Below are 25,156 nucleotides of genomic sequence, written 5' to 3'. Positions count from 1 at the left end.
GTCATAAAGCGTATTGATTTTGTTCTCAGCTGAAGTGTAAACATCTACTTTCTATCTGGAGCTTTTGAAAAGAGTTGTGCAGCAACTTTACGAACAAAGAGCAGCCCAGCCATGCTGTCTTCTGCTTTGATCATTTTTAATCATTACTACACAGAGCCACCTCACACAGAAATCTTCAGACTGACAACATCTACTGTTTCACAGTAATAGAACCATGTAAACTGTCAGGGAAATACAATACACAATTTGTAGCAAAGTAACATTTAAGAAGTTTCCACAGGACTCCAGGGCAATGACAATTCACAAATATCATGCTACTCTGAACTTTGGACAAGATGTCTGCAAAGCAATGTGTTCAAGATGTACTCATTTCCTGCCTGAAAGGAGCTATAAACCTTTTCTTACAGTTGTAACAAGCTGTTCGGTGGTGGTGGTGGTTTTGGCTTCTGCCAAAACCTGAGGCTCATGCCTTTTCACAATCTGGTTCTCCCTTGTCACACTAAATGTGTCCTTGGATCAAAATATGCTGCCAGCCTCATGCTGTTCATGCTACACAGAATAAGGTAGGAGAAATGACTGAAAACATTTTTTAAAAACCATTCTCTTTAAATATAGCTGAGCCCACATTAAAGTACGTCATTCCCTTCCTTTACTGTCACTGTCATTACAAGGCAATTACCACACGAGAAAAGTTGTGCAACAGTTCAAGATTGAAACGTCATGTGTTCGGTAGCTGTCTTCTGGATTTACCACAGAATGCAGAGAATTTCTTGGATGAACAATGAAGAAGAACCAAGATGAAGAAAGAAAGATGAAGAAATCATAAAACACAGAAAATGTAGAAAACTACAATATTTTGGTTATGGTTTTCAACAATGATCTCAGAGTGCAGACAGGGTGGTACCAATGAAGGTAGTCTTTAAACTAATCTGAAACCCAATTTAAAATGAGGGCTTCAGAGGACAGTACCAGCCATTCAGACTGGGGCCAGTAAAGATAACATTGAACTCTCTACCAACCACCAGGACACACATGGCATCATTTTGTACCAGTTGCATTTTCTGGACTATCTTCAAAGATAGTCCCACAAAAAGAACATTCATTTGTAACTGGCCATTTATTATTCAAATGTCACAGATGTTTACCAGATTCAAAATGTGACACAGTGATGCAGACAAAAGCTCCTGTAGTATGAAATGAGATGGGTGGTAGGATGGACAGACAAGCCACATCAATTAAGCACTAAGCAATAATAATTTTTAAAGTGAACTGTTCGCAATGTGAGGCAACATTGTCTTGCTAATGCACCTCATTGTGGCTGTTAGGCAATCTAGCCTTGTGGCAAACTGAACAATTTTGATAGGTGCCTGTTGCAATGTATATATTGGTCACACACAATTAGCATCTCAATACATATGTAATGGATCACATTATAATCCTTTATGATAACAGATTTGCACAAAATCAAAGCAATGCCCTACAGGCAATACCCCTGGCTGGACATTCATATTCACATGTTCTTCTTATGCAGCAAGCTGTGCTTGTCGGCATCACCTGTCCATAGGATATAGGATCCAAAGTTATATGGAGAGCTACAAGTATAGAATAGACTCCTGGTTTCAGGACTTCCTTGTCCAAATTGTAGAAGAAAGCAGGGAAGAAGACAGAGGAGTCAGAGCCTGTGAGGGAAGCCCTGTCATGGCTCTCCTTGTGATGGAGAATTCACCTGTAGCTGCATTCTCCATGGGAGCAGGGCAAGCAGGGCATCAGGATTTAGAGTAGGTAATCCCAGTATATCCTCTACTTTTTCAGTGTTATTAGCCCAACCAGACTATGCAGTGGATCTATTTGCATATATAGTTCCTCATCCAGTTCCGGTCTGTTTTATTGTAAACAGCTTGCAACCTGGATGGGAAATGTGTTCATATACATATTCATTGATATTTCAACAATTAAATAAAATAATGTATTTATTTCCATCAGAAATTCATTGAAGACACAGTCAGTGGAGTCAGAATCTAGAGGTACAGGCAGAACATCAAAGTATGCACATGACTGAGTCAGGGAGGCTACCTTTTGAAAGAAGGCGTTACACAGCAATATAGTATCCTAAAAGTTCCCAGATGAAAGCACTCTTTTATAGTAATATATACTTCTTCAACAAGATAAACAACTAATTGTATATATTAGTCTTCATCCTGCCCCTTTTTCATTTGTGTTCCTCAGTTCCCATCCAAGAATTTTGGAAACAATTCCTCCGCTGCTACTAAGTGAGAATATACTGTATATCCTTCCAAATCCACAAGAAGGTAAAAATACTTCCTTTGTAAACCAGAGGAAGATAAATAAATGCTTGTCCTTAAATTAAAGGTACTAATAATCTGTTTTAAATAACTGTGACATGCAGCAGAGATAATGCTTAAAACAAACTCATTTCAAGCTTGGATGTACAGTAGTCACAATGGTATATCTTATTTGGGGTTATGCCCATTCACAATTGTTGTCATAGCATCAGTGTTCCTGGTGTTATTTTCCACAGAAGTCATCCGAATGGCTGAGGTGCTGTTCAGGTAACTGGCAGATCTCTGTCGATGAGGCGTTATGCGACAGCAAAGCTGGGCATTGAAGTGCCGCCTAAAACTCTCACTCAGAAAATAGAGTGCAAAGGGGTTGACGCAAGAATTGCAGAAGCTGAGCACTCGGGCTACCAAAGTAATGATCATATGGCCAAGGGATGGGTCGATTTTATGGTAATTAAAGGACCGGTACATGTACAGCACATGGGTAGGTAACCAGCAGACAGCAAAAAGCCCAACAAAGACGAGTACGATTTTAGCCAGGCGCTTTCGAGTTTCCATCTAGAAAAATAAAATGAATAAAGGTCATCAATCACAGCAAACAAAGCTGTTCCATAGTTTTTGGTCATATCTGAATCTTATTTGGTGGTGATAAAAATGTGTTGAATATGCACATAAGAAGAGGTATGTGCTAGGCATGACCCCCTCCATCTGAGTTCTCTTGCCCTCTTTGTGTACAGGTGACAATCTTAAGTGGAGAAGCCTCCACTATCCATGTAAGCTCTCGATGTGTGATGGAACCCTGATTTTTTTTTCCCCAGGCTTTCTTTAGAGGGAGACAGCCCAAGGATATCAGAGGTCCTCTGCAACAGATCTATCATCACCCTCCATGTGTAAAAGGGGACCAGAAGTGACAACAGTGGCAAAGGACTAGCTTTTCCTTCCTTCTCATGTCTTTATCCAGCATTCTTTTGTTCTCAAATTAGTGCTCAGATTTTGAAAGAAACAAATATTCCCTAGGAATATTAGGCTGTTTTCCCTCCCACTGCAGGACTAAAAGATATGTGGCTCAGCAATAAGACTTTCAAATTAAGCCTATGTTGATCTCCAAAGGACCAATTATAAAGGAAAACATGCTAAATGCAATGTATCTGGACACTGATGAGAAAATTGCCTATCATGATAAACATAAGTCTTATGGAGGAGGGCACCTCTGCAAAACAGGCAAACAAATAAACAATTGCTGTCATCCAGTTTGCCTTTCAGATATCATTAAAACAAGCAATTTATATCTAGGATAGGGATGGTGGTGGAAGAGGAGAAATTACATAAATGGCAATTCACCCCCCCCTCCCCCATAAAAGGCTTCTGTGGAAATGATTTGCTATTTGGGAAGCATTTGGGGAGGGGCTAAAAGTGGACATAGTCTGTCAAGGTCTAGGAGAAAGCAAAAATTACTGTCAGTCATTTTCTGTCTCAGGTTACACGAACACAGCAGAACAAAATGTAAGAATACCTAGATGTGCAGGACCAGACCTCCCGCTAATTAATCATAGCCTGATGAAAATTCAGACAGGCTGCATGTGAAGGAATACGCTTTCTCTGCTGCTTTCTTACCCATGACACGGTAATTTTCTATTGGTCCAATGGCTTCTACCCAAACAGTGCATCCTGTTGAAAGGCTATACTCTAATCTTTTCACAGCAGGTGCTTGCTTGCTTGCTTGCTTGCTTGTTTTGTTTTGTTTTGTTTGTTTGTTTGTTCCCTGCCTTTCTCCTTGAAAAGGACCCAAGGTGGCTTACAAAAATGAACGATAATATTTAAAGTTGAAAGCAATGAGTATATAACAGTGGTTAATATCATTAAAAGACAATATTTAAAACTAAAGAAAATCAATAAGGAGCCTTCTTAGAACATTAACAGGCAATTTTAAGGCAAAGATCAATAAGTATACCAAAAAAAAAAAATGTCACTCTGAGAAATGGAAACCCCAAAAATGGAAAACACAAGTAGTACTAAAAATCCAGTCAAAGCAGCAATGCATAACAATCTATCTAAAATCACACACAAGTAGCTGGTTTACCAAGGAAACGCTTGCCTGAAGAGAAAGGTCTTTATCTGGTTGCAGAGGGATAGCAAAGTTGGGGCCAATCTGGCCTCCTGTGGGAGGGAGTTCCAAAAGAGAAGGCTCCCTCCTGTGTCCCCATCAGACTTACCTTTTAATGTGGCAGGACCAAGAGAAAATCTTCTCCTGATGATCTTAACACCTGAGCTGGCTCATAATGGGAGATATAATCTTTGAGATAGCTTGGACTCAGGCTGTTTAGGGCTTTATAGGTAAAACCAGCACTTTAAATTGTTCCTAGCAACTGATCAGCAGCCACTATAAGTATAGTCTGGTACTTACTGTGTTCATGAACATGTTATACAAATGTCACACTAACTGCAATTACTCATAAAGATTAGTGCAAAGCAATTTCTCTTGGAAGGAATTTTGGTGGACTTGACTTTCAAGCAATAGTGCTCAAGACTGCAACTTATTAAAGCTCCAGGTAAATTGCCTGAGATCCACCAGTTCAAGCTCTACAGTTATCCCTTGAATTGCACAGGTCTGAGCAGCACAGTTTTGGTTATAAGTGGATTCTTAATAATTAATTTAATAAATGAATGTTCAATAAATAAATGTTCAATAAATGCCGTGCTGCTATTTTGCTCCAGGAGAAGAATAGCTTGAGGAAGGTGGGTCTCTGGCATACCAAGGCTCCTCATGTTGGTGGTATAGCAGCACCTGGTCCAAATGGAAGTAGTCGGGCTAATTATATTGGGGGGGGCATGAGAGTTATACATGGATTTTGAACTACACGGGGGTCCTGCACCCCTAGCCCCAACATTGTTAAAGGGAGAAGTATATTTATAAAGATGGCCTTAATGGTGTTTATGTTGCCTACTGTTTTTCCACCAAATGCTGTATTTTTGTGACCTAGCAAACAATTCTTAAACCAATAACCATGTTTGTATGACTCATATCATACAGTTAATATAATTTAGCAAAAAAGCAACAAGTAATGCGGCTGTTATTACTATCTAGAGATAGGGAAGATAAAGGATCAAATGCCTAAAATTTAATCTGGAACCCAAGTAGTGTTTGGCTCCAATCCAAGGTCTTCCTGGAATCTAGATATTTGAAGGACTTAAGCCTTTGCAGACTATGGTGAAGTTTGCATACAGCACTGGCATTACTGATGTCTGTTTTTAGGTCTCTACAAGAACCAAATGAAACTGTTCTAAGAGCCATGCAAACAGACAGAATTTGCAGTGAATTCTGGAAAGCCCTACAAAAATGTCTGTGGGTCAGGTGAATTTGCTCAGCTGTACTTGTCTTAGTTTCCTTGACACAGACAAAACATTCAGTGTTATGAAAAGTACTTCTCAAACCATCTTGATGGAGAAAGCCTATTTTTCAACTTATGTTGCATGTTAAACTGAAGGGTGGGTCACATAATTTTCTGGTTATCTCAGGAGGTGCTGAGTGCTCCAACATTGGAGGCATTCAAGAGAAATCTAGACAACCACCTGGCAGATATCCATTGATTTGTATTCCTGTATTGAGCAGGGTGTTGGACTCCATGGCCTTACAGGCCCCCTTCCAACTTCATTATTCTATGATTCTATGCCTGAAATTAATATTTTAAAGTACATCTAAGATTCATGTGAAGTTAGCTTACCTGTTTTTTAGATTGTTCACTGTATTCTCCGGGGAGATTATGTGCACTCTTAATTAAAGTCCTGGCAATATGGTAATAGTAGATACTAATGATAGTGAGTGGAATAAGGAGATATACCAGAAGTATCATCACTGAATGGATTTTTGGGTGCAAATCATCCTTCAGGGGATACCGTATGCATTGTGTGAAACTGACATTGTCTGCATCGTTGATGTGTGCCACTTCAGAGAATACTGCTTCAGGAACTGAGAGCAAGATGGAAATTACCCAGATGGCAACAGCTTTAATACAGGTCCATAAGACTGCACTGGATGCTTGAATGTCCATCGGATTTACAATTGCCTTGTATCTGAAAGAGGATAAGAGGGAAAGGGTGTTATTATTTAAAGAACACCAGCTTTTATTGAAAGCAGATAACATCTTACAGTACTTTGGGAGGAGTGGAGACAGAAAATATAGCAGTAAACAGATAGTTCCCACATTGCTCTTCAAAAGACTTATTGAATGAGGGCCCATTTATGTCTCCATATCTGTATGTGTTACTGCAAGGACAGAATAGACACAGAAAAAAACAGAGAGGGCAGAAGCAAGCAAGTAACTGGTTCTGAAATACATATAAATGGGCCAATTTAGAAAAGTGTTGAAGAGGGGTGGGTGATGATAGACCTCCAGATACTTCTAGATTGTAATTCCCAGCCACCTTTTTTTTCCTGCAGCTATTTTACACAAAGCTATAGGCTTGCATAAGTAGACTGTAGATGAATGAGGGAGAGCACCACATTACTCTGAACACAGCCCCCTCTGCTTGTACCATGGGCAACCACTAAAGACTTGTTTTGCCCTTGCACACATTTTCATCCTGGTGAACAGCTGGAAGTTCAAAGCACCGTGACATCACATCACCCTGGACAACTAACAGGGATTCTTTTCATAGTTATAATATCTGTTGGCTGGTACAAGATCTTATTTTACATTTTTTAAAAAAAACTTTGTATGGGCTATGTTTCAGGATGTTTCATTTATTCTACCTGCTCACTGCTATTATTATTCCTGAATATGTTGACAAGTTATAACCTACCGTAATTGTAGTAACAATTGAAATTAACTTCTGTTGTCCTGTATTTGGGATTGGGAGCTGGGTGAAATGGACTTTTGCATCACAGAATATAGCTTGCAACTCTGATTGACTGACCGTGGTTTTCTTTTTTAAAATTAAGTCTATAACCCTCATATCCTCTTCCTTAGAAATAAGCCCAGTTCTATTTAGTGGAACTTATTATGGAGCAGGTGGGACATGGAGGTGCTGCGGGTTAAACCGCAGAAGCCTCTGTGCTGCAAGGCCAGAAGACCAGCAGTCATAAGATCGAATCCATGCAACGGAGTGAGCTCCCGTCGCTTGTCCCAGCTCCTGCCAACCTAGCAGTTCAAAAGCATGTAAAAATGCAAGTAGATAAATAGGTACCACTATGGTGGAAAGGTAACAGCATTCCGTGTCTAGTTGCACTGACCACATGACCACGGAAACTGTCTATGGACAAACACTGGCTCTATGGCTTGGAAGCAGGGATGAGCACCACATCCTAGAGTTGGACATGACTGGACTAAATGTCAAGGGGAACCTTTACCTTATTATGGAGCAGATATGTATAGGCTGAACTGTAAAATTTTAAAATTCAGTGCAGTTATTAGAGCTATGTTTCTGCTGAGCACAGCTGATGGCAGTAGTGCTTTTGTCATTTGACATATATTGGGATCTTAAAAGGATGATCAACAACTAACCCTACAAGGTATTTATTGTAGAAGACTAACCTGATCCCTGAATTGATCTGCAAGGAATGTGTATTTTGGCTTCACATTACACAGACGTGCCACCCTCCACGAATCCTTCCAGCTCCATCCTTGCAAGTATAATGAAAACTGTTTGTCTTTATCCTTCAAGCATCAAGCACCTTCCAGCTTTCTTCAAACAACCATGATAAATGGGACCCAGGAATTTGAAGCTGGAGATTTGTTCCTTTTATTAACTGCTGTGTTAACCAATAAGTATGTTGATTAGATTAGGAAATCCCCTTAGTAAATCTAAATCCCTAGCAAATCCAGACAGCCCTTTGCAGAGCACTGTGGAGCAGAGAAAAACAGTCTCCAATATCTCATTTGTATCCAGGAGAAATGCTCAGCTGCCATAAATCCAGGACTGTTGACATTTGTGCAGCTGTATCAGGAATGGATACAGCTGCTGGGATAAGTGTTAGAGTACTCATTTTTTAAAAAAAACTGATTTCATTTTAATGAGCGGGAGAGCCTTGACCAAATTACTTGTTGCTGAAATCCTCACTGAAAGGCATTGTGATTTGGAGAACAGAGGGAGGCATCTGATTTGGGTGCAGCTCAACATCTGAGCTGAACTGGGGCACCTTGGACCAGGTGTGAGGCTTCTGGAAAATGGGCTTTCCTACAAATATAACAGAATCCTAGTCAAGGTTTTCAGTAGGATTCAGAAAGATGGGGGACAGCAAATGAACCACATATTTTAGATTTTGTTTATGTGAAATGAAGTTGAATGAATGACAGGTCAGATCAGGTCCAAATTGTAGCATGTGGAGCACATAGCCATAACAGAATATAAATATGCAAACACAAATAGTGGCATGTATCACTTTCAATAGGAATCATTTCAAATAGGGCTCTTGGTTGGCCATAGACATAGCATGCAACTGAACAGAATTAGTATCCCCAGGGGCACACTAGCGGAAATTTTGTTTAGCAGTTCTGCCTACAGAATGAGATGGATGCCATCAGCAGTGGCAGATCATCACTGATTAAAGGCTTCATTTTGTTATTTCAGGGTGTGCACCTTTTGCACACAAAAAAGTAACATGCATCCAAATTCATAAAAGGAAGCCTTTAATCAGCTGCAATTTGCCTCTGACAATGACATCATTCCTATTGTACCAGCAGAACCCACCTAACAGGATTACAGGCATTAACTAGAATTACTGTCCAGAAGCTTTTTAAGAATGATGGAGGAGGTGATGTACTTGCACTTGTGTGTCCACAGCTATATTTCAGAATCATATTTTTTTTCTTCTGGAATAAGCTGACACCAATTCTCTGGTTCCAACACCAAGCAGCTATTGTTCTAGTTGCTCTGTGCTATTAAATAATTTCTGACCTGTGATGACATGAATTAATGACTTTGAAAACATTCTGTAATACAGTGGGGTCTTGACTTGAGAACTTAATCCGTATTGGAAGGTGGTTCTCAAGTCAAAAAGTTCTCAGGTCAAATCTGCATTTCCCATAGGAATGCATTGAGAACCATTTGATCCGTATCTGCTCTTTTCCGTCCATAGAAACTAATGGGAAGCTGCTATTCCGCCTTCGACCACTAGAGGGGGATATTTTGTTTCTTTTTTTTCTTAGGTCAAGAAAGGTTCAGGGAAGGCAGGGAAAAGACAGTCCAGGCAGTACCAGGCAGTCTGAATACTGTCTCCCAATCCACTCTCTAAACGCTGGGAGGAGTGAGGAAGCAGACAGGCACCCTTTTCACTGGCCAACAGTTAACTGAAAGTTCAAATTTTGCACTTTCCCTGCCTCCCACGTGGGTTTTTTTCAGTTCTTAACTCAAATCTAAGTATGTAAGTCAAGTCAATATTTTCCTAAGAGAGTGGTTCTTAAGTCAAAATGTTCTTAACTCAAGCCGTTCTTAAGTCAAGACCCCACTGTAAACTGACTCAGGTCTTGCAAACTTTGTTGGGCAATATATATCACATTCAGTCTTCCTCTTTTCCTGTTGCCTCTTTTCCTGTTGCCTTCAACTTTTCCAGGCATTATAGTCTTTCGTTATTGTTAGTTACTGCTGTTGTTACTGGGCTTATAACAGCCCAGTTAGTTAATATTGTTAGTTATTGCTGTTGTTACTGGGCTTATTTCTTTGTTATAATTCAGACTGTTTCTTAAGTAAGCTTGAAAGAGCCACAAATCCCTTTGGTTTGTTGGGGTTTTTTTAAGATGAACTCTTGAACTGTATTTGAACATTGCTGATTCTATATTATGTTTAAATGCTTAAAATGTTCACATGAGACCCAGCAAAAAATGTCTAAGTAAATTGAGAAAAAAATTAAGCCATAGAGTATGCACATAAAACAATCACAGAGTTGTAAAGAAATAAAATAAAGGAAGTACTAACTTTTTTTTAAAAAGACATCTTCATATGAAAAAGTCCATACTGTGGGCTGTTTAACCTACCTTGAGGCCTGACATGCATGATTTTTTTTTCATTATGGTTGGTTGGTTGGTTGGTTGGTTGGTTGGTTGGTTGGTTGGTTGGTTGGTTGGTTGGTTGGTTGGTTGGTTGGTTGGTTGGTTGGTTGGTTGGTTGGTTGGTTCGTTCGTTCGTTCGTTCGTTCGTTCGTTCGTTAATGATGATGTACATTGGGACTGTTTAGATCTACCCAAATCACCCAACATAGCCAGCAGGGAGGGCTGAAGGGCCTAACGCCGAGAAAGGCCTGGAAAGAAAGAACAAGAAACCGGGCCTTCTCGGCAGTGGCCTCTTGGCTATGGAACAGCCTTTCAACAGAAATCTGTCTGGCACCCTCGCTGGGTGTTTTTAAAAGCCGTTTAAAAACTTGGCTCTTTCGGCAGGCCTTCCCTCCAGTCAATTAGCTGATCTCTAGTCTTTGTTTTTTGAGTTATTTCATCCTGGCAATGTTTTAAAATAAGTGTTAAAGTTATGATGTTTTGGATGATTTTATGATGTTTGTTACATTATTATGTTTTTTATCATGCGTGTAAGCCGCCCCGAGTAGACTTTGTCTAATGAGGAGGGGTTAAAATCTAATAAATGTAAAGTTTGTTGGTTCATTAATTCACTACATTTATACCCAGCCCATCTAGTACCTAAGCAGACAGGGGTATTGGCAGATACTTATTTGGACTGGAAGCATGGTGTTCTCCATGCTTCTGAACACACACACACACACACACACGCACACACACACACACAGAGAGAGAGAGTTTGCTAGGCTAGGGAAGTGTCTAGGGGAAAAAACAGCCATATATATCTGCCTATACCTTCACAGTATAACTAATAGCTTGCTTGCATTCAAGACTGTTTGTTCAAGGTGGTCCAATGCTAATCCCAAAACTGTAACAGGCATCACGCAGACTTATGTCCAAGTTAACGATATGTTGCATATGACAGCTACCATGCTCAAATGTAAAGAAACAATGCTTTAAATCACTCATCTGGTTGTTCTCACAATGATTGGCTGCTTCTGGTAGTCTACTATACAGAACAGGCATTTTTCTTTGCAGCACTGCAAAAGCCCAAAGCAAGTGCCAATATGGGAATAGCTTATCTCACAGCCATTTGCTCTGAAGTGCCCTGTTTTGCAACCACAAGGTGTTCTGGCCCTTCAGATGTCTAGAATTGCTACTTTGAAAGTCAGAAAGCAAATGGGTTTTCCAGCTGAAGCAGTTATCTTCCAGACTAGAAAATGATAACATTTTAGTGCATCAAAGTTCCACCATGTTGTGGCACTTCTAACATAATTAAAAACATCTCAATTTGATATGGTTTGCCATGTTCACAGGCATTTCCAGCTGCAGGGAACTGAATCAAGAAGCTGCCTCTTGAGGCAGACATGCTCAGATAAGCAAGATCAATGTCTATCTCTTAGACACAATTACTAAGGGAAAAAAAGGTCAAATTCACATATTGGTTTCTTGGAAAGTAGAAATGACTGGCAGGAGAGACCAGTGGCGCTCGGAAAAAAAATGGCTTCCTAACCATTTATCCTCATAATGCCTTGCCTTTCATGGAATCATGCTCCCTATTTCCTCTGTAAACTTCAAAATCATTGATGGCAGATGCAAGGATTAGAGAAAAGCTGCAAGTGAAAGTCTCCGTGTGATATTGCAAAATGCTGCTAACTCGGGCAAAGATTGTAAACAGGCTTCTTGGCAAGCAAATGTTGTTTCTAGGATTAATAGTCTGGATCTGTTGCTGCCATAAAGTGCAGAAGAAGCAAAAACACTCCTTACTGTCTACAGTGTTTTTTTTTTCTGCCATTCTTTCTCTCTTTTTTTTTACACTTTCAGCTGGTATATCTCTCCTGAAATACCACATATTAATACATACAGAGAAAGAAAGGTCTGTCATGCTTAAAAGGGAGGTGGACACTTCAGTTAGAAATGTAGTACATTATAAAATCATTCTCTAAATGAGGGTGATTTCAGATGAGGCTTTTTATCATGCCGTCATCCTGCCTCATCCAGTGAACTTCATGGGATCTTCAGAACATGTTCTCCTCTTTCTTAGGAGAGAAAGTCCATTAAAGAGAAAAAGACAAAATAACAACATAGCATTTTATTGCTAGCATAAGAAATCCTCAGAAAATGCCTTGAACATCTGGACTCCTTAGTAATCAAAGAGGTACCATCAGTGCACAAAAGGGAGGCATTGGCATATTAAGAGAAACTCCAAGATATGCAGAAAGGATGTGATTTTTTAACCCTTTAGAAAATAATTTAGAAGTGGGAGTAGATCACCCTAAAATAGTACATACATGAAAGACTCTGCATTCCAGAGGGCATGGGATTCTGATTGGGATAGAAAGCCTGGAACAGAATATCCTGGCAGAAGACTTGCCCATATGGCCAGAAACCTGAACAATAGCATGTTGCATAATAATATAATTTTTGCAGGTTTCACATGTTAACATATAGATCTTGATGTATAGAGGAGTCGTTTCATTCAATAAATTCTATATCAGCAGTTTTGGGAGCATGGGAACCAACCAACCAACCGACCGACCGACCGACCGACCGACCGACCGACCGACCTACCGACCGACCGACCGACCGACCGACCTACCTACCTACCTACCTACCTACCTACCTACCTACCTTGATTCATTCATTCATTCATTCATTCATTCATTCATTCATTCATTCATTCATTCATTATTTCTTTCTATTTCTTTCTTTCCTTATTTACCATTTTGAACTGATGGTTACTAGAATATTGTTGGGTAGTGTGACAGGCTAGGACTCAGAAGACCAGTTCAAATTTCTGCTCAACCATGGAAACTTACTGGGGAGTAACTGTTAAAACCTATCCTTAAATATCTCACTTACCTTATCAGGATCACTATAAATCGGTTTTGACTTGATGACACATAACAGAAAATTTATGGTTTCCAGAATTTCAGCTTTTAGGCCACATATCTGGAGTACTCTTTTCTAAGCTGATGATTACTTTCTAAATGTACTGATTTTTTCCCTGACATTTTTGATTTAGAATTTTGCAAAACCTGATACTAAGAAAAATGAAGATATAGCCATATCTAATTTCTATATTGCTTACAGTATACATAACTAGAAAAATATTTGGATTCAATAAGCATTATATTTGCATTTGGAACTATGTGTGTATAACAATTGACTTTCCTATGACACTGTAAAAAGAATGAAGCCCAAACAACTTTTTAATTACTGTAGTTTTGTCAACTTTGATTTCAAATACATACCTAATTATGGCCTATAGGGCCTTTTCCCTTGTTCAGTAGTTTTTTTCCTTCCTTATTAATTCATTCTCTTTTTCTTCTGTAGTATTTATAAACCACATATAGGCACCACTAACAAGATTCGGCTTGCATGCTGGTTAGGCATTTTGTGAAATAGATGACTTCTGTTCATATCAATTTACAAGACTGTATTGACTCAAATTATAAACTCAAGTGCAGATTTGCCAATCTTACATTGGTGCTTCCCATTCACTATTTCTAGAAATCCAGAAATACATATCATTTTTTGTTCTCTTTATCATAACTGGATAAAATTTGCAGCCAAATAGTCCCTTAGCAGGGCACTTATTTGGCTGAATTGCAGACATGCAGCTAGAAGGAATTTTTCTGCTACGTGCCTTTCTCTTTCTTTTAAGAGAACTGGCAGCAACAAATTTTTTTGGCAAAAACCTTGTTGAAATATCCACAGGTGCAGCTTTAATTGTGCAAGTTGTTTGCAGCATAATAATAGTTGCACTAATTGAACAATCCTGTCAAGCAGTGTAAATTACGTGCACATTTTTTACTACACTTGTTTTAAGAATGATTTATACCAAAAGAGAGAGAGAGAGAGAGAGAGAGAGAGAGAGAGAGAGAATGGATGAGAGGATACATTCTGGAAGTGTCTCAGATCAGGACACACAGTGTTTTAGAAGAAAAGGTTCAAGGAATAATGAGTCATGATACTTGATAACCAACCCGGGGGGGGGGCTGTTGTTTTTTGTTTTGTTTGTTTGTTTTCGGGTTTGGTTTTGGTTTGGTAGTGAAGCACTGTCACAATGGCAGAACACTTTAGCTATTTCATAGCACCATCCTCACTTCACAGAAAAGCCCAGCAGTTGAAGAGCCCCTTATAAAACTTGCCCCAGAATTAGGAAGTGCATTTGTCAGTCATTCAAACTTTCTTCCTCCATTCCCTTTTCTCCCCCCCCCCCACCCCACCCCGGCCCTTTTTTTCAGGAACATTATAGTCGTCATTGGTTTTTGCTTCTGTTGTTTGAAGATACTTTGTTTTTTCATGTTTTCAAAACCTAAATTGCTAACAACGATTATTTTAGAGTCCAGCTTTGAAACTTGTCATCGTAAAGGAAAAGCTCATTTTGCAATGAAAACATCCTGAACACTGTTAACTGATCTGACTTGGACTTTAGGCTTTATCCAGATGCAATGCACATTTGTTGCTGTTGTTTTGTGTCATCACGTCACTTCCCACATATGGTAACCTTATAAATAAATAACAAATAATTAATAACCCTATAATAAAGGTCCCATGATTAACAGTTTTGCTCAGATTTTGCAAGCTTAAGCCTTTGGCTTCCTTTATTGTGTCAGTCCATCTCATATTTACTCTTATTTTTTCCCCGACTGCCTTCAAGCGTTCTGACAATTACTGACTTTTCCAGTCAGTGTTATCTTCTCAGGATGTGGAAAAAGTATGATAGCTTCATTTTAGCCATTTTAGTATGATAGTTTCATTTTAGTCAACTTCTAGTGAAAGTTCAGATTTGATATAGAACTTATTTATTTTCTTTCTGGTAGTCCATGGTATGTGGAAAGCAATCTTCCAGCACATCGTTTCAAATTAATCTCTCTCTCCTTTTCTTTCGCCTGTCAGTTTTCTTCACTGTTTAGCTTTCGAACCTATACATAATAATTGGGAATATCATGATCTTCCCCTTGGTCACCAGTGACACATATTTACTCTTGGGCATCTTTTCTATTTTTTCATAGATGTCATTCCCAGTCTCATACTCCTTCTTGGCTTCAGCCTGAATTTGGACTGATGATTGAACATAGATATAGAAAATCTTCAGGAACGTTGATTTCTTCCTCTGTATTTAGCCACAATCCAGTACAAATAGCTATGTAGTTGAATGCCTTTTAAAGTATTTTTATTGACAAAGTGGTTCACTAAAACTAGACACAATGCTAGGATGCTCTATATTCTGTAATTTTTAAGAACATAGGATCCTTCATGACTTTACAAACCATTTTTACAATCCTGCTGAACCAGCAGGACCAGTGTTCCTGTAAGGCAACGTGAATCCATCTGGTTGCAAAATGGGAGCATTAGCAGGGTGGGGGAGAGAAATGGCCTTCCTCCTGTCCTATCCAGACATCCATCTCTGTTGGAGGATGCAACAACATATGTTACATACTTATCTTGCACCCTCAGAACTAGTCTGTTATCCTCAGGACACTGATGGAAGACACTGTCTTGTAGACATTTCTGAAGTAAAAGTACAACTTCCAGCCCATGTGCTTCCAGGTAGGCAAAAGGATGCTGCCTTTTGCTTCAGGTGGCAAGATCTGTTGGGCCTTTCTTGTCAGCCAGATGACTCTGGAAGCTCTCAAACAAAACACAAAGGCAAAGATGTGCTCCCTTTTTTCCTCTCCTGGATCTGATGTTCAAAGTCAGACTAGCACTGACGATGGGAATTCTGTTTACATATCACAAATAGCCATGATCCACCACAAATGTGCCTCAAACCCATTTGAAACCACACTATGGCCATCAACTCTTTGTTATGGCAAGTGGGTTTCATACATTTTACATCACCACCATTTAGAACTACAGAGCTGGAAGGGACCCTATGGATCATTGAGCCCAGACCTTATCAAGGAGGCAGAGTGGGGAAATGAACTCCCAAAATCTGGCTGCACAGCCAAATACCTAAACCACTGACATGTTCAGCAATTCACTGAAAATGAATGTTCAGATATTAATTTCCTACACATGATTTTTGTGGTGTGTCGAAAGATGTTTTCATTTAGGTGTAAAGAGCTCTTTTGCTTCCAAATAAAATCTAAAAGATTGAGAAGCTATATGTATACATATAAAAACCATGGTTAATTCAACTCAAGGAAGAAGAAAGGGTTTTCTGTTTATGATCAATTGCACTCAGAGTCGACCTGTGATGACAGGGCTCCACTTAAAACCATGAAAACAAATACAGAAACAGGGCATACATCAACAGGATTCCTGTGTCGAGCCTTAGGGGCATCCACATCACAGAACCCACTTTCTTGGCTGGAATCCAACCCAGATTTTTTAAAAACCCCGCTAGGATTGCGCTCTGTCAGACCACTTGTGCTGTCTAAAACTTTACAAAGGGGGGGGGGGAAGAGGCAGAAACTGAACAAGTAAAGCCCTTCCTCCTTCGATATTCCCACACTAAAATTTCTGTGTAATACGGTTAGGGGAGAAGGCCTTGCGTGCGTGTGTGAGAGAGAAAGGTGGCTTTTTCCTCACTCTTTTGCGAGTACAGCAGCGGGGACTTTCTCGTTCTGCCACCGAACGTCTTCCTTCCTCTTCGGCCTCCTGAGAGTTGAGCAGTTCCTTCTTTGGACTACAAGGCCCAGAATCCCCTGGCCAAGCTGGCTGGAGGATTCTGGGAGGGCACGGCCGCTGGCGGGCTCGCAAGGGGAGGCAAGAGAACGGAGCCTCTCTTCCCCCCCCCCCCGCCTCCAGGCTCGCCTACCTGTCGGCGCTGAGGGCGGTGAGCGTGAAGACGGAGACGCCCACCGAGGTGAGCTGGATGGCCGGCAGCAGCTTGCAGCCCAGCTCGCCGAAGAGCCAGCGCTCGAGGAAGAAGCGCGAGGCGTCCACGGGCACGCAGGTGAGGAGCAGCAAGAGGTCGCCGACGGCCAGGCTGGAGATGAAGATGTTGGGCACGCTGCGCCCGGCGCCCTGGCCGGCGAAGACCTTCAGCAGCGTCACGTTGCCCAGCAAGCCCACGGCCATGATCACCAGGTACAGCGAGGGGATCACGCAGCGGATGATGAAGAGCGCCGGCGGCTGAGGCGGCAGCAGCAGCCCCGGCCCCAACTCTGAGCTGGCGTTCCCCTCAGCTGTCAGGTTGTCCCAAGGCCGAGCCGTCGAGCGCAGCGGCATGGTGGCCTCCGGCGAGGGAAGGCGTCCCCAGGGCGACGCCTTTTCTCGGTGCCTTTCGGAGGCTGGCTGCGCCCGGCGAGAGGTTTCTCCCAAGCTGCGAGCCCGCCTCCTCCGGGAAAGGACTCCGCTAGCCTGGGCGCCCTTTCCAGCGACTGTCGAGGCCGCGCGCTCTGCCCTTCCCTGAGGCGCTGAAGCGGAAACCAGCCCCACAGGAACCCATGGGCTCGCCTCCTCCCGTGTCAGGGCGTCCAGAGGGAATGGCAGCCCACGGGGTGGAAACCACCACCACCACCACGCGTCCAGGCAGCAGCCCAGCCGGGCTCTCGTGGCGCCCTCAGCCGCCTCCCAGGCTTCTCCGTGGCTTCATCTCTCTGCCCAGAAGCAGATCGCCTCTGCAGAGCTCCCTCCGCGAAGGCAGCTCGCCTCTCTCCCGACTCGAAGGCGACTCCTCTTGGCCCTTTTCCCGGATGCGACCGGTCTCGCCTCGCCTACTTGCCCGTCTCTCTCTCAGTTCCCTCCGAGCAGCAGCAGCCCGAGGAGTTTTCCCTCCTTTTCCAGCGGGCGCCTTGCTTTTATGGACGCCCAGGTCCGCCTCCGCGAGGAGGAGCAGCTCTGAGGGAGGTCGGCGCCCAGAGTTATTGTTGTTGTTGTTGTTGTTGTTGTTGTTTTGGCGGGAGGAGGGGCACCCCTCTGGCGTCCCCCTCCCCCCTCCCCTTTTATAACTTCCAAACCCACCAAGGAGGTTTTTGCCCTCGCGGAGTGAAGCGGCAACCGGGAGTCGAGATGCGTGGCTCCGCCTCAGGCGTCCTCCCCAGTGGGTTTGTTTTCGAAGACCGGACCACCTTGGCCTTGGGACCACGGGCGCCCGGGGGCAGCAGAGCCTAGAGGTCCAAGCCTCCCATCCCGAGGGATGAATTTAGGAGAGAGTCTGCTGGGGAATAAACAAATCCCCCGCCCTGGGCTGCACTGCTCTGGGTGGGAGGACATACCCCACCGCCGGCTCTCAGACGCTGCCCCGCCGAGCGCCAAGGTGCTCCCCCAGGACCGACGGCCCGTTCCTATCTTGGGGCCCAGCCGGCGGCAAGGCGGCGGCAGAAGGGGGAACTGTCCGCCCTTTGGTGCTGAACAGGCTTGCCGGAAGTTCCCCCGCCCCCTATTTGGCCGCAGGGCAGAGTACGCAACCTGTGATCTAGCGACGCTGACTAGACTCAGGTCTACTCAGAAGTAAGCCCCAGGGAGTTCAGTCTGGCTTACTTGCTGGTAAGAAAGCACATGAACTAATTCTTGGTTGGAAGCTGTCCTACTGAAACGATCTGGACACAATCTCAGCCTAAGCCACCTCGCAGGGTTGGTTGAGTTGAAGGGTAGAGGCCACTTAACGCCGTCTTGAGTTCACTGGAGAAAAGTTGAGGGATAAATGCAATAATATACAAAGAAACTTTGCAGTTTTCCTGGGTGTTTGCAGACTTCAGATTTTATGGTGGTCTCTTTGTGTGTATTTTGAGCTGAGGCAGGGAAATCGTAATTCTTTTTTGCTTGGTCAAGACATCTGTCACCCTCTCTTTTCAGAGATGAACCCTCACAAAGTGACTGACGGCCGATGACTGAGTTGACTATATATATACTATAAGCACGCAGAAATATGCAAAGCTGCCCAAAGAGTGCCTTGCCCATTCTGTGGTAGGAGCCCGCAAACAACAGATGGAGCAAGGGATGTGTGTATGCCTGACAGAGAACGAGCGCTATCATGGGGGCGGGGGGAGTAAGTATTGGAATTAAGCGCATTCAAAGAACCATAACTCTTTGGATCAGCCAAATCCCTATCCCTGCGCCGTCCCCCGTCGACTACCGTCAAAGAGAAAGTTTTCAAAGAGCAGCCCTGGCGGCACCTGAGGCTGGGTGGTAGTGCGGGTCTTGGCGGTTAAGGGCGCAATCCTCCGCGTGCTTACTGACCAGCAGGACGCGTCGCTTCAGACTGGGACTCGGACTTCCAGATAAGTGCATATTGGATCGCGGATTGCACGGGTTGTTCAAAAACTCTCCGCGGAGATGGTGTTCTGATCTTATTCCGAAGTGATGTGGCACAACGGTGCGTGACAAAGTACGAGGGATTTGAGGGAGGAGGGAGAAAAAGAGAGAGGAGGCGAGCTGAACAGACCAAACCCGCAACTCTGGAACGCTGAGAAATGAAGAAAATGAATGAATGAAAGGAATCCCCATGCCATTAATCCACCCAGCCTCGCGTTCTTTATATGCCCTGATTCGGAGTGGAACATTTATTTGGCAGGATTCGGAATGGAACATTCGTTTGACAGGAAGCCCCATCGATTCACTGAGATTAGTCTCACAGTGTAACAGAGGAGGGACAGGTAAGATTCACCAACACAGGGCAGTTGCCAAACACTGGCATAAGCTCATACTTTTTCTTGTCAAGCGTTTCATATTATTCATCCAGTTCAGCAGGAACATCCGCATGTGATTAGTTCTTATTTGTGTCCTTATTTTGTGTGGAAGAGAGAAACAACATCATTTGTCCAAGGATGTAGGACTTTAGCCCAGCAACTCCCGTCCTCCTAAGCAGGTTCCTTAGTATGGACAAATACATCTATTGAATCCCTACTTTTTGTGTTACAAATGGAGATGTGGAGTGGGGGACAACAGCAATGACAGGTAGGGAGGTGATTAATGTGTTGGCTGGATAACCCAGCAGGCTTAAATAAGCAAGCCAAAAAGCATACCTGAGGGTAGTGGGGGCACTGAAGATATAAGGGCACCTTAAACATTTGACAGATAAAAGATGTGTGCATGTGTAAAAGAAAAGACAGGTGAATGTAGGCTAAATTTATTTAACACATATGGAAATCATATTGCACACAGGAGCGCTTCCTTCTATGTGAATTCAGCCAATAACTACCTATGTTGCACCTCTCTGTCCTTGTGCGATCAGACCATTGGAGACCTTGAACAACTTTAGGGGCTCTAGAACAGGACATTGGGAGAAGACTGAGCAGAATCTAAGGACAGAACTCAGAGCAGATAAGAATGAAAGGAAAACAACACAAATCCTTCAGCACCCAATGTTTGTCCAGCCCTGTTCCAGAACTTTTCAGTTTAGAACACAATCTTACAGGGACAGTAAGCTGCAGCAAGAAATCTTGAACTGGAGCCAGGTGGAGTCTCAGTCCTGTACATTATTACCTTGGTAGTAGCTGAAACATTCTATTCTACTATTCCATGTTGTCTCAAGCTCTTTTACTCTTCTTTCTTACTGGTTTTTTTTCCTCAGTGAAAAACGAGTGTTTTTTGCATGTGTTGAAGATGCTTGCCCTCTGTACATACTTGAATCTATTAGAGAGTGTTATGGTTCATGTAGTACCAGCAGAGAGAAATGTATTTAATTCCCTTAATTGCACAATGGAAGGACTAGTACCTTTAGGAGTTAAAACCAAGTAGCAAGTTCCCAAACACACACCCAATGCATTTAACCAGCTCACGTAATTACTCAGACACTGCTTTTAAGATAAAAAGAAAACAGTTATTTACTCACTGATGCTGCAAATTGTAGGTTTGAATTGGTTACAGAAGACTTCAATAAAACACAAAAGGATAGTAGAAGGAATGAAGAAAAGAGTTAAAAAATAATTTTTTAACGGCTTATCTCAGGCCACATGGTTGAGAGAAAAAACATGTGGACATGTGGAGCATCTTTTCCTCTCTGATGTCTCAAAAGATTCTGTCTCAACAAAGGCAGTAAAACAGTGGAAAATAGGGGAGGGACCATCTTTGCTCACCAAGAGAAAAGATCAGTTAATTGGCCAGAGAGAGAGAGGAGTCATGCAAGCTATCCATCAAGTTTGACACACACTTTCTCCCAAGTAAGCATGCATTCCTTTGCATGTTGCATTGCTTACAATCCCAACAGAATAAAGTACGCTACAGGATGGGGTGAGCAAAGCAATTTCCCAGCCAGAGGTCTACCTATACCTGGCTCATTCTTCACCATGCTACCACCTAACCTTTGGTCAGACCAAATAATGAGGATTTAATTTAATACTCTTCAAGCAGGCTTCATTCTATTGAGCAGTGACTATTGAACATACACATCAGCATACACGCAGATATCCAGAGGTAATCTCCATTGAACTTATCAAGTAAGGGGGGGGGAGGCGTTATTTTGGAACAATAACATGTGTTTCAAGATGTTACATTTTCCTTTGAAACATGTTGGTTTAAATGCTTGATTGTAGCAATTGATGAAAAGTGATGTTTACTGAAAAATTGACTATCTTAATGCCAAAATTTTCACTCTAAATCTTCTAGCCCCATTATGATTAAAGGGACAAAATCATTATGCACAAAGCAGAAGGATAAGAAGGAATTATCAACCACTTGGACAGAAACTGGGGTGCATATTCCCCATCTGTGCTTCAATGCTATTCCTGCTCACAACTGCATCACAAACTGAATAAGCATTCCTAAGGCTTCAGACCTTCTTGAAGTCATGTCTTGTAAACCATAAGTCCAGCTTCTTGATGCTTAGATGTGTAGGAGTGCATATTTTTCTTTGGTGGTAAACAAAAGTTACTGACATGCATTTGCTTCATACTATGTTTCAGGGCCTGGCCTTGATATGCCAAAAAATTTCTGTCCCAAGTTCTTCTCCCTACCATATCTGGAATTAGGAGTCAAAGATGAAGACACATTATCTCTCCATTTAGAAATGAATCTGCTTCCTCCACCAAGTAATTATAATCTGTTAGATTGATTAAAGGTAAAGGTAAAGGTTCCCCTTGACAATTTTTTGTCCAGTCGTGTTCGACTCTAGGGGGCGGTGCCCATCCCCGTTTCCAAGCCATAGAGCCAGCGTTTTGTCTGAAGACAATCTTCCGTGGTCACATGGCCAGTGCAACTTAGACACGGAACACTGTTACCTTCCCACCGAGGTGGTCCCTATTTATCTACTTGCATTTGCATGCTTTCGAACCGCTAGGTTGGTGGGAGCTGGGACAAGCAACAGGAGCTCACTCCGTTGTGTGGATTCGATCTTACGACTGCTTGGTCTTCTGACCCTGCAGCAGAGGCTTCTGCGGTTTAGCCCGCAGCGCCACCACGGCCCTGTTAGATTGATTAAAGACACCAAAAAGAGCAAAGAATTATCTTGATTAATATATTTTCAATGCTCCCTGCTGAGCTCTTCAACCTTAAGGATCCTGCCTTCTGTTCAGTTCCATACATACAGGGTTTTTTAGGTCATATGCCTTCCTTCCCACATACACAGACTTGTTTATTTACTTAGAAACTACTGCAGATATTGACAACCAGCAAATTTTATGTATGTACACCTGTATTACTCCCTTGTTGGTGGCAGCATCCCAGTTGTGGAACTTTCTCCTTAAGAAGTTGGCTTGCCCACCTCTACAGGAAAAATGCAAAACAAAACATGTATTTATCATTCATTCCCCCCTTTTCTCACCTCTTGCCCCATCTTCTTTTCTTGTCTTTGGGAGCAATTTTCCTGCATAATTTGTTCTCTATTAGAGTCAGCAGCTGCTACTGCAGAAAAGCTGAATTCCTGCCTAGATTTTTTTTTTTTTGCATTGATGTTTCACAGCTGTTGTTATCTTACTAACTTTTTCTTGCTAGCAGATTGTATTGTTAACCACTTGGAAAGACAGATACATACTGTCTGTTACTGTATTATCTTGAGGTAATTGAAGCACATATTGTTTTGCCCCCTTTGCTACTTCGTATTAGTAATTCTGGATCTTTTCTGTTTTGGTGCTCTGATTATAGGTTTTAAAGCCAAGTTATATTGTTACATGCTGCTTGGCAATCTCTGCCTCTGGGCAGATAACTATTATTAATGGGGGAAAAAACAGTGGCAGTTTGTTTTGGTCTGCTTGATTGATCTTTGTCCACCTCCAGACCTCAGAATACATTTACATGTATGGGAAGAGGGTGACAATATTTTCACAGGTCAAAATCCACGTCTTTATAGTACACTATACCAACATAGGTCACTTCCTTTCTCCTCTCTTCATTACTATTTTCACATTCCAACTTCCATATTTCATGACCTCCTGATGGCCATTCAGGATTTACTTATAGTGGTAGGAATGGCTAAAAATGGGTTTAGATTATTATTTAATTCATCTGTTGACTGGAGTTTGGGGGTGTGGGTGGCTGTTATGTACCTTTCTTCTCATGTGTGGAAACAAGTTGCCTGGTTTTAATTCTCGCCTATCTTGAAAACCCTGTTAGGGTCGCTGTCGGTGGGTTGGGATTTGACAGCACGGAACAAATGAACAACCCACGCTTGGGGGCAAATGCGGGGGCGAGAGGGAGCTGGTTCCGTAAGCCCGACAGGTGGGTTTGTCCCGCAGAATAACAACCTGTCCCCACAGAATAACAGAACGCGGTTCCGATGGACTTCAGTTGTGTGCTTGCAGAGCGGGAGGTCTGCGTCGAGGCAGCCGGAGAGGCCGCGGGCGAAAAGATGGACGGCAAAGCCCAAGCCGCGTGTCGGGCTGGGGGATCTTTGTCAATGGACGGCGGTCAGGGTTGCCTCGTTTCCTCTGTCCCTTCCTCCCTCTTTCCCTCCCTCTCTGCCTCCCTCCCTCCCTCCCTGGCGGGCTCTCTTTGTGAGCCCTCTGGGCGGGGGAAAACTGCTCTTCGGTCTGGCTGGAGAACAGTTCCCTTGGACCGAGGATGATCACAGCAAGTCTCCTGGGCACCAGTGGCAGGCAGGCGGCTGCATGAATGGGGACCCCCAGCAACGCCACCCCGGGGCTGCGGCTGGTGCGTATCTCCCTCCCTCCCCCTTTTCCTCGCCTTCTCTCCCCCAAGTCTTTGCCGTTGCTTCTTCAGCGGCGCTACGGGTTCCTCAGCGGAGCAGGAAAGGATGCTGGATGGGGAAATCGACCCCTACTTACGAAGACCACGGAGTAAGGCTGTCTGGCTGAGTTTGCTTTGGGTCCTCGTGTGGAAGGAGCTCTTAGGTGTCCATCACAGGGAAGGCAGGAAGGAAGAAAGGAAGGAAGGGGCCCACGGACCACGTTAGTATAAAAGCACAGGAAAGGACAAACGGATCGGCGTCAAAATAGAGTATCAGTAAGTGCAGAAGAGAGGTAAGGCTATATATTTTTAAGAAACTTATTAGGCAACCGAAGAATCCGGATAAATCTGCTTAGATGTATTTTTTCACATCCTCTGGAGTTTAGAGCATGAACCGTTTTGAAAGGTAGGATCCTGAAAATGAGCATGTGAAATGTAGAAGTTCTGAAGCAGACTTTGACGTTTATTTTAAACCTTTACCTCTGGGGGCTTCCCATTGTTGCCAGACCCCATACACTTCTCAGAAGGCTGATTTTCATTCTCAGCATTAGATTAGCGCTCTTGTGAGGCTGATAGACATCCTTGAAGGCTCTTTTCTTAGGAGCGTCTTCTGGATCAAATATGTTCTGCCAGCCCAAATGGCACCCTGGGTCCTGCTGAGAATAAGGCAAGTGGCACTACTTTCCATGGTGTCTTGTACTGAAGAGCTCAGGATACCAGGGACACTGTCCTAACACCTGCCGGTGGAGTGCAGCTCCGCTCACCTGAGCAATGCAGCCATCTAGACCAGCTGGAGCTAGGAGTGAAGCCAGGAGTGTCATGTGTTTCTAGCAC

The 25,156-nt window shown here is 42.8% G+C and overlaps 1 protein-coding gene and 1 long non-coding RNA gene across 4 annotated transcripts; one reads left to right on the top strand and one right to left on the bottom strand.

The window, feature by feature from the left end:
• Nucleotides 1-117: 117 nt before the first annotated feature.
• Nucleotides 118-18,140, bottom strand: NMBR (neuromedin B receptor). 2 transcript variants are annotated; one of them, XM_020814209.3, is made up of 3 exons: nt 17,076-18,140; nt 6,023-6,371; nt 118-2,858 (listed from the first exon to the last, which is right to left on the bottom strand). In XM_020814209.3, the coding sequence occupies exons 1-3, from the start codon at nt 17,486-17,488 to the stop codon at nt 2,472-2,474; spliced, it is 1,149 nt and encodes a 382-aa protein (XP_020669868.1). In that variant the 5' UTR covers nt 17,489-18,140; the 3' UTR covers nt 118-2,471. The 2 variants fall into 2 exon arrangements, with proteins under 2 accessions (XP_020669868.1, XP_078239437.1); XM_078383311.1 differs by lacking the exon at nt 17,076-18,140 and adding an exon at nt 10,271-17,029.
• Nucleotides 17,113-24,632, top strand: LOC144585949 (uncharacterized). Of its 2 annotated transcripts, XR_013540589.1 has the most exons (3): nt 17,113-17,213; nt 19,058-19,857; nt 20,436-24,632. It is a non-coding gene; the product is annotated as an uncharacterized LOC144585949 (long non-coding RNA). The 2 variants fall into 2 exon arrangements; XR_013540588.1 differs by having other exon boundaries at nt 19,058-24,632.
• Nucleotides 24,633-25,156: the final 524 nt, after the last annotated feature.

This window comes from Pogona vitticeps, chromosome 1 (genome assembly GCF_051106095.1).
Source record: "Pogona vitticeps strain Pit_001003342236 chromosome 1, PviZW2.1, whole genome shotgun sequence".
Lineage (NCBI taxonomy): Eukaryota > Metazoa > Chordata > Lepidosauria > Squamata > Agamidae > Pogona > Pogona vitticeps.
The sequence above is the reverse complement of the archived record's forward strand: the minus strand, read 5'-3'. Positions and strand labels throughout refer to the sequence as shown.

What these genes read in the sequence shown, in the direction of transcription:
- NMBR (XM_020814209.3), bottom strand. Translation starts at nt 17,488, where the DNA reads ATGCCGCTGCGCTCGACGGCTCGGCCTTGGGACAACCTGACAGCTGAG. An exon ending in ACCGCCCTCAGCGCCGACAG is followed by an intron (nt 6,372 to 17,075) that starts GTAGGCGAGCCT and finishes ATCCTCTTTCAG; the next exon opens with ATACAAGGCAATTGTAAATC. An exon ending in GTGAACAATCTAAAAAACAG is followed by an intron (nt 2,859 to 6,022) that starts GTAAGCTAACTT and finishes TTATTTTTCTAG; the next exon opens with ATGGAAACTCGAAAGCGCCT.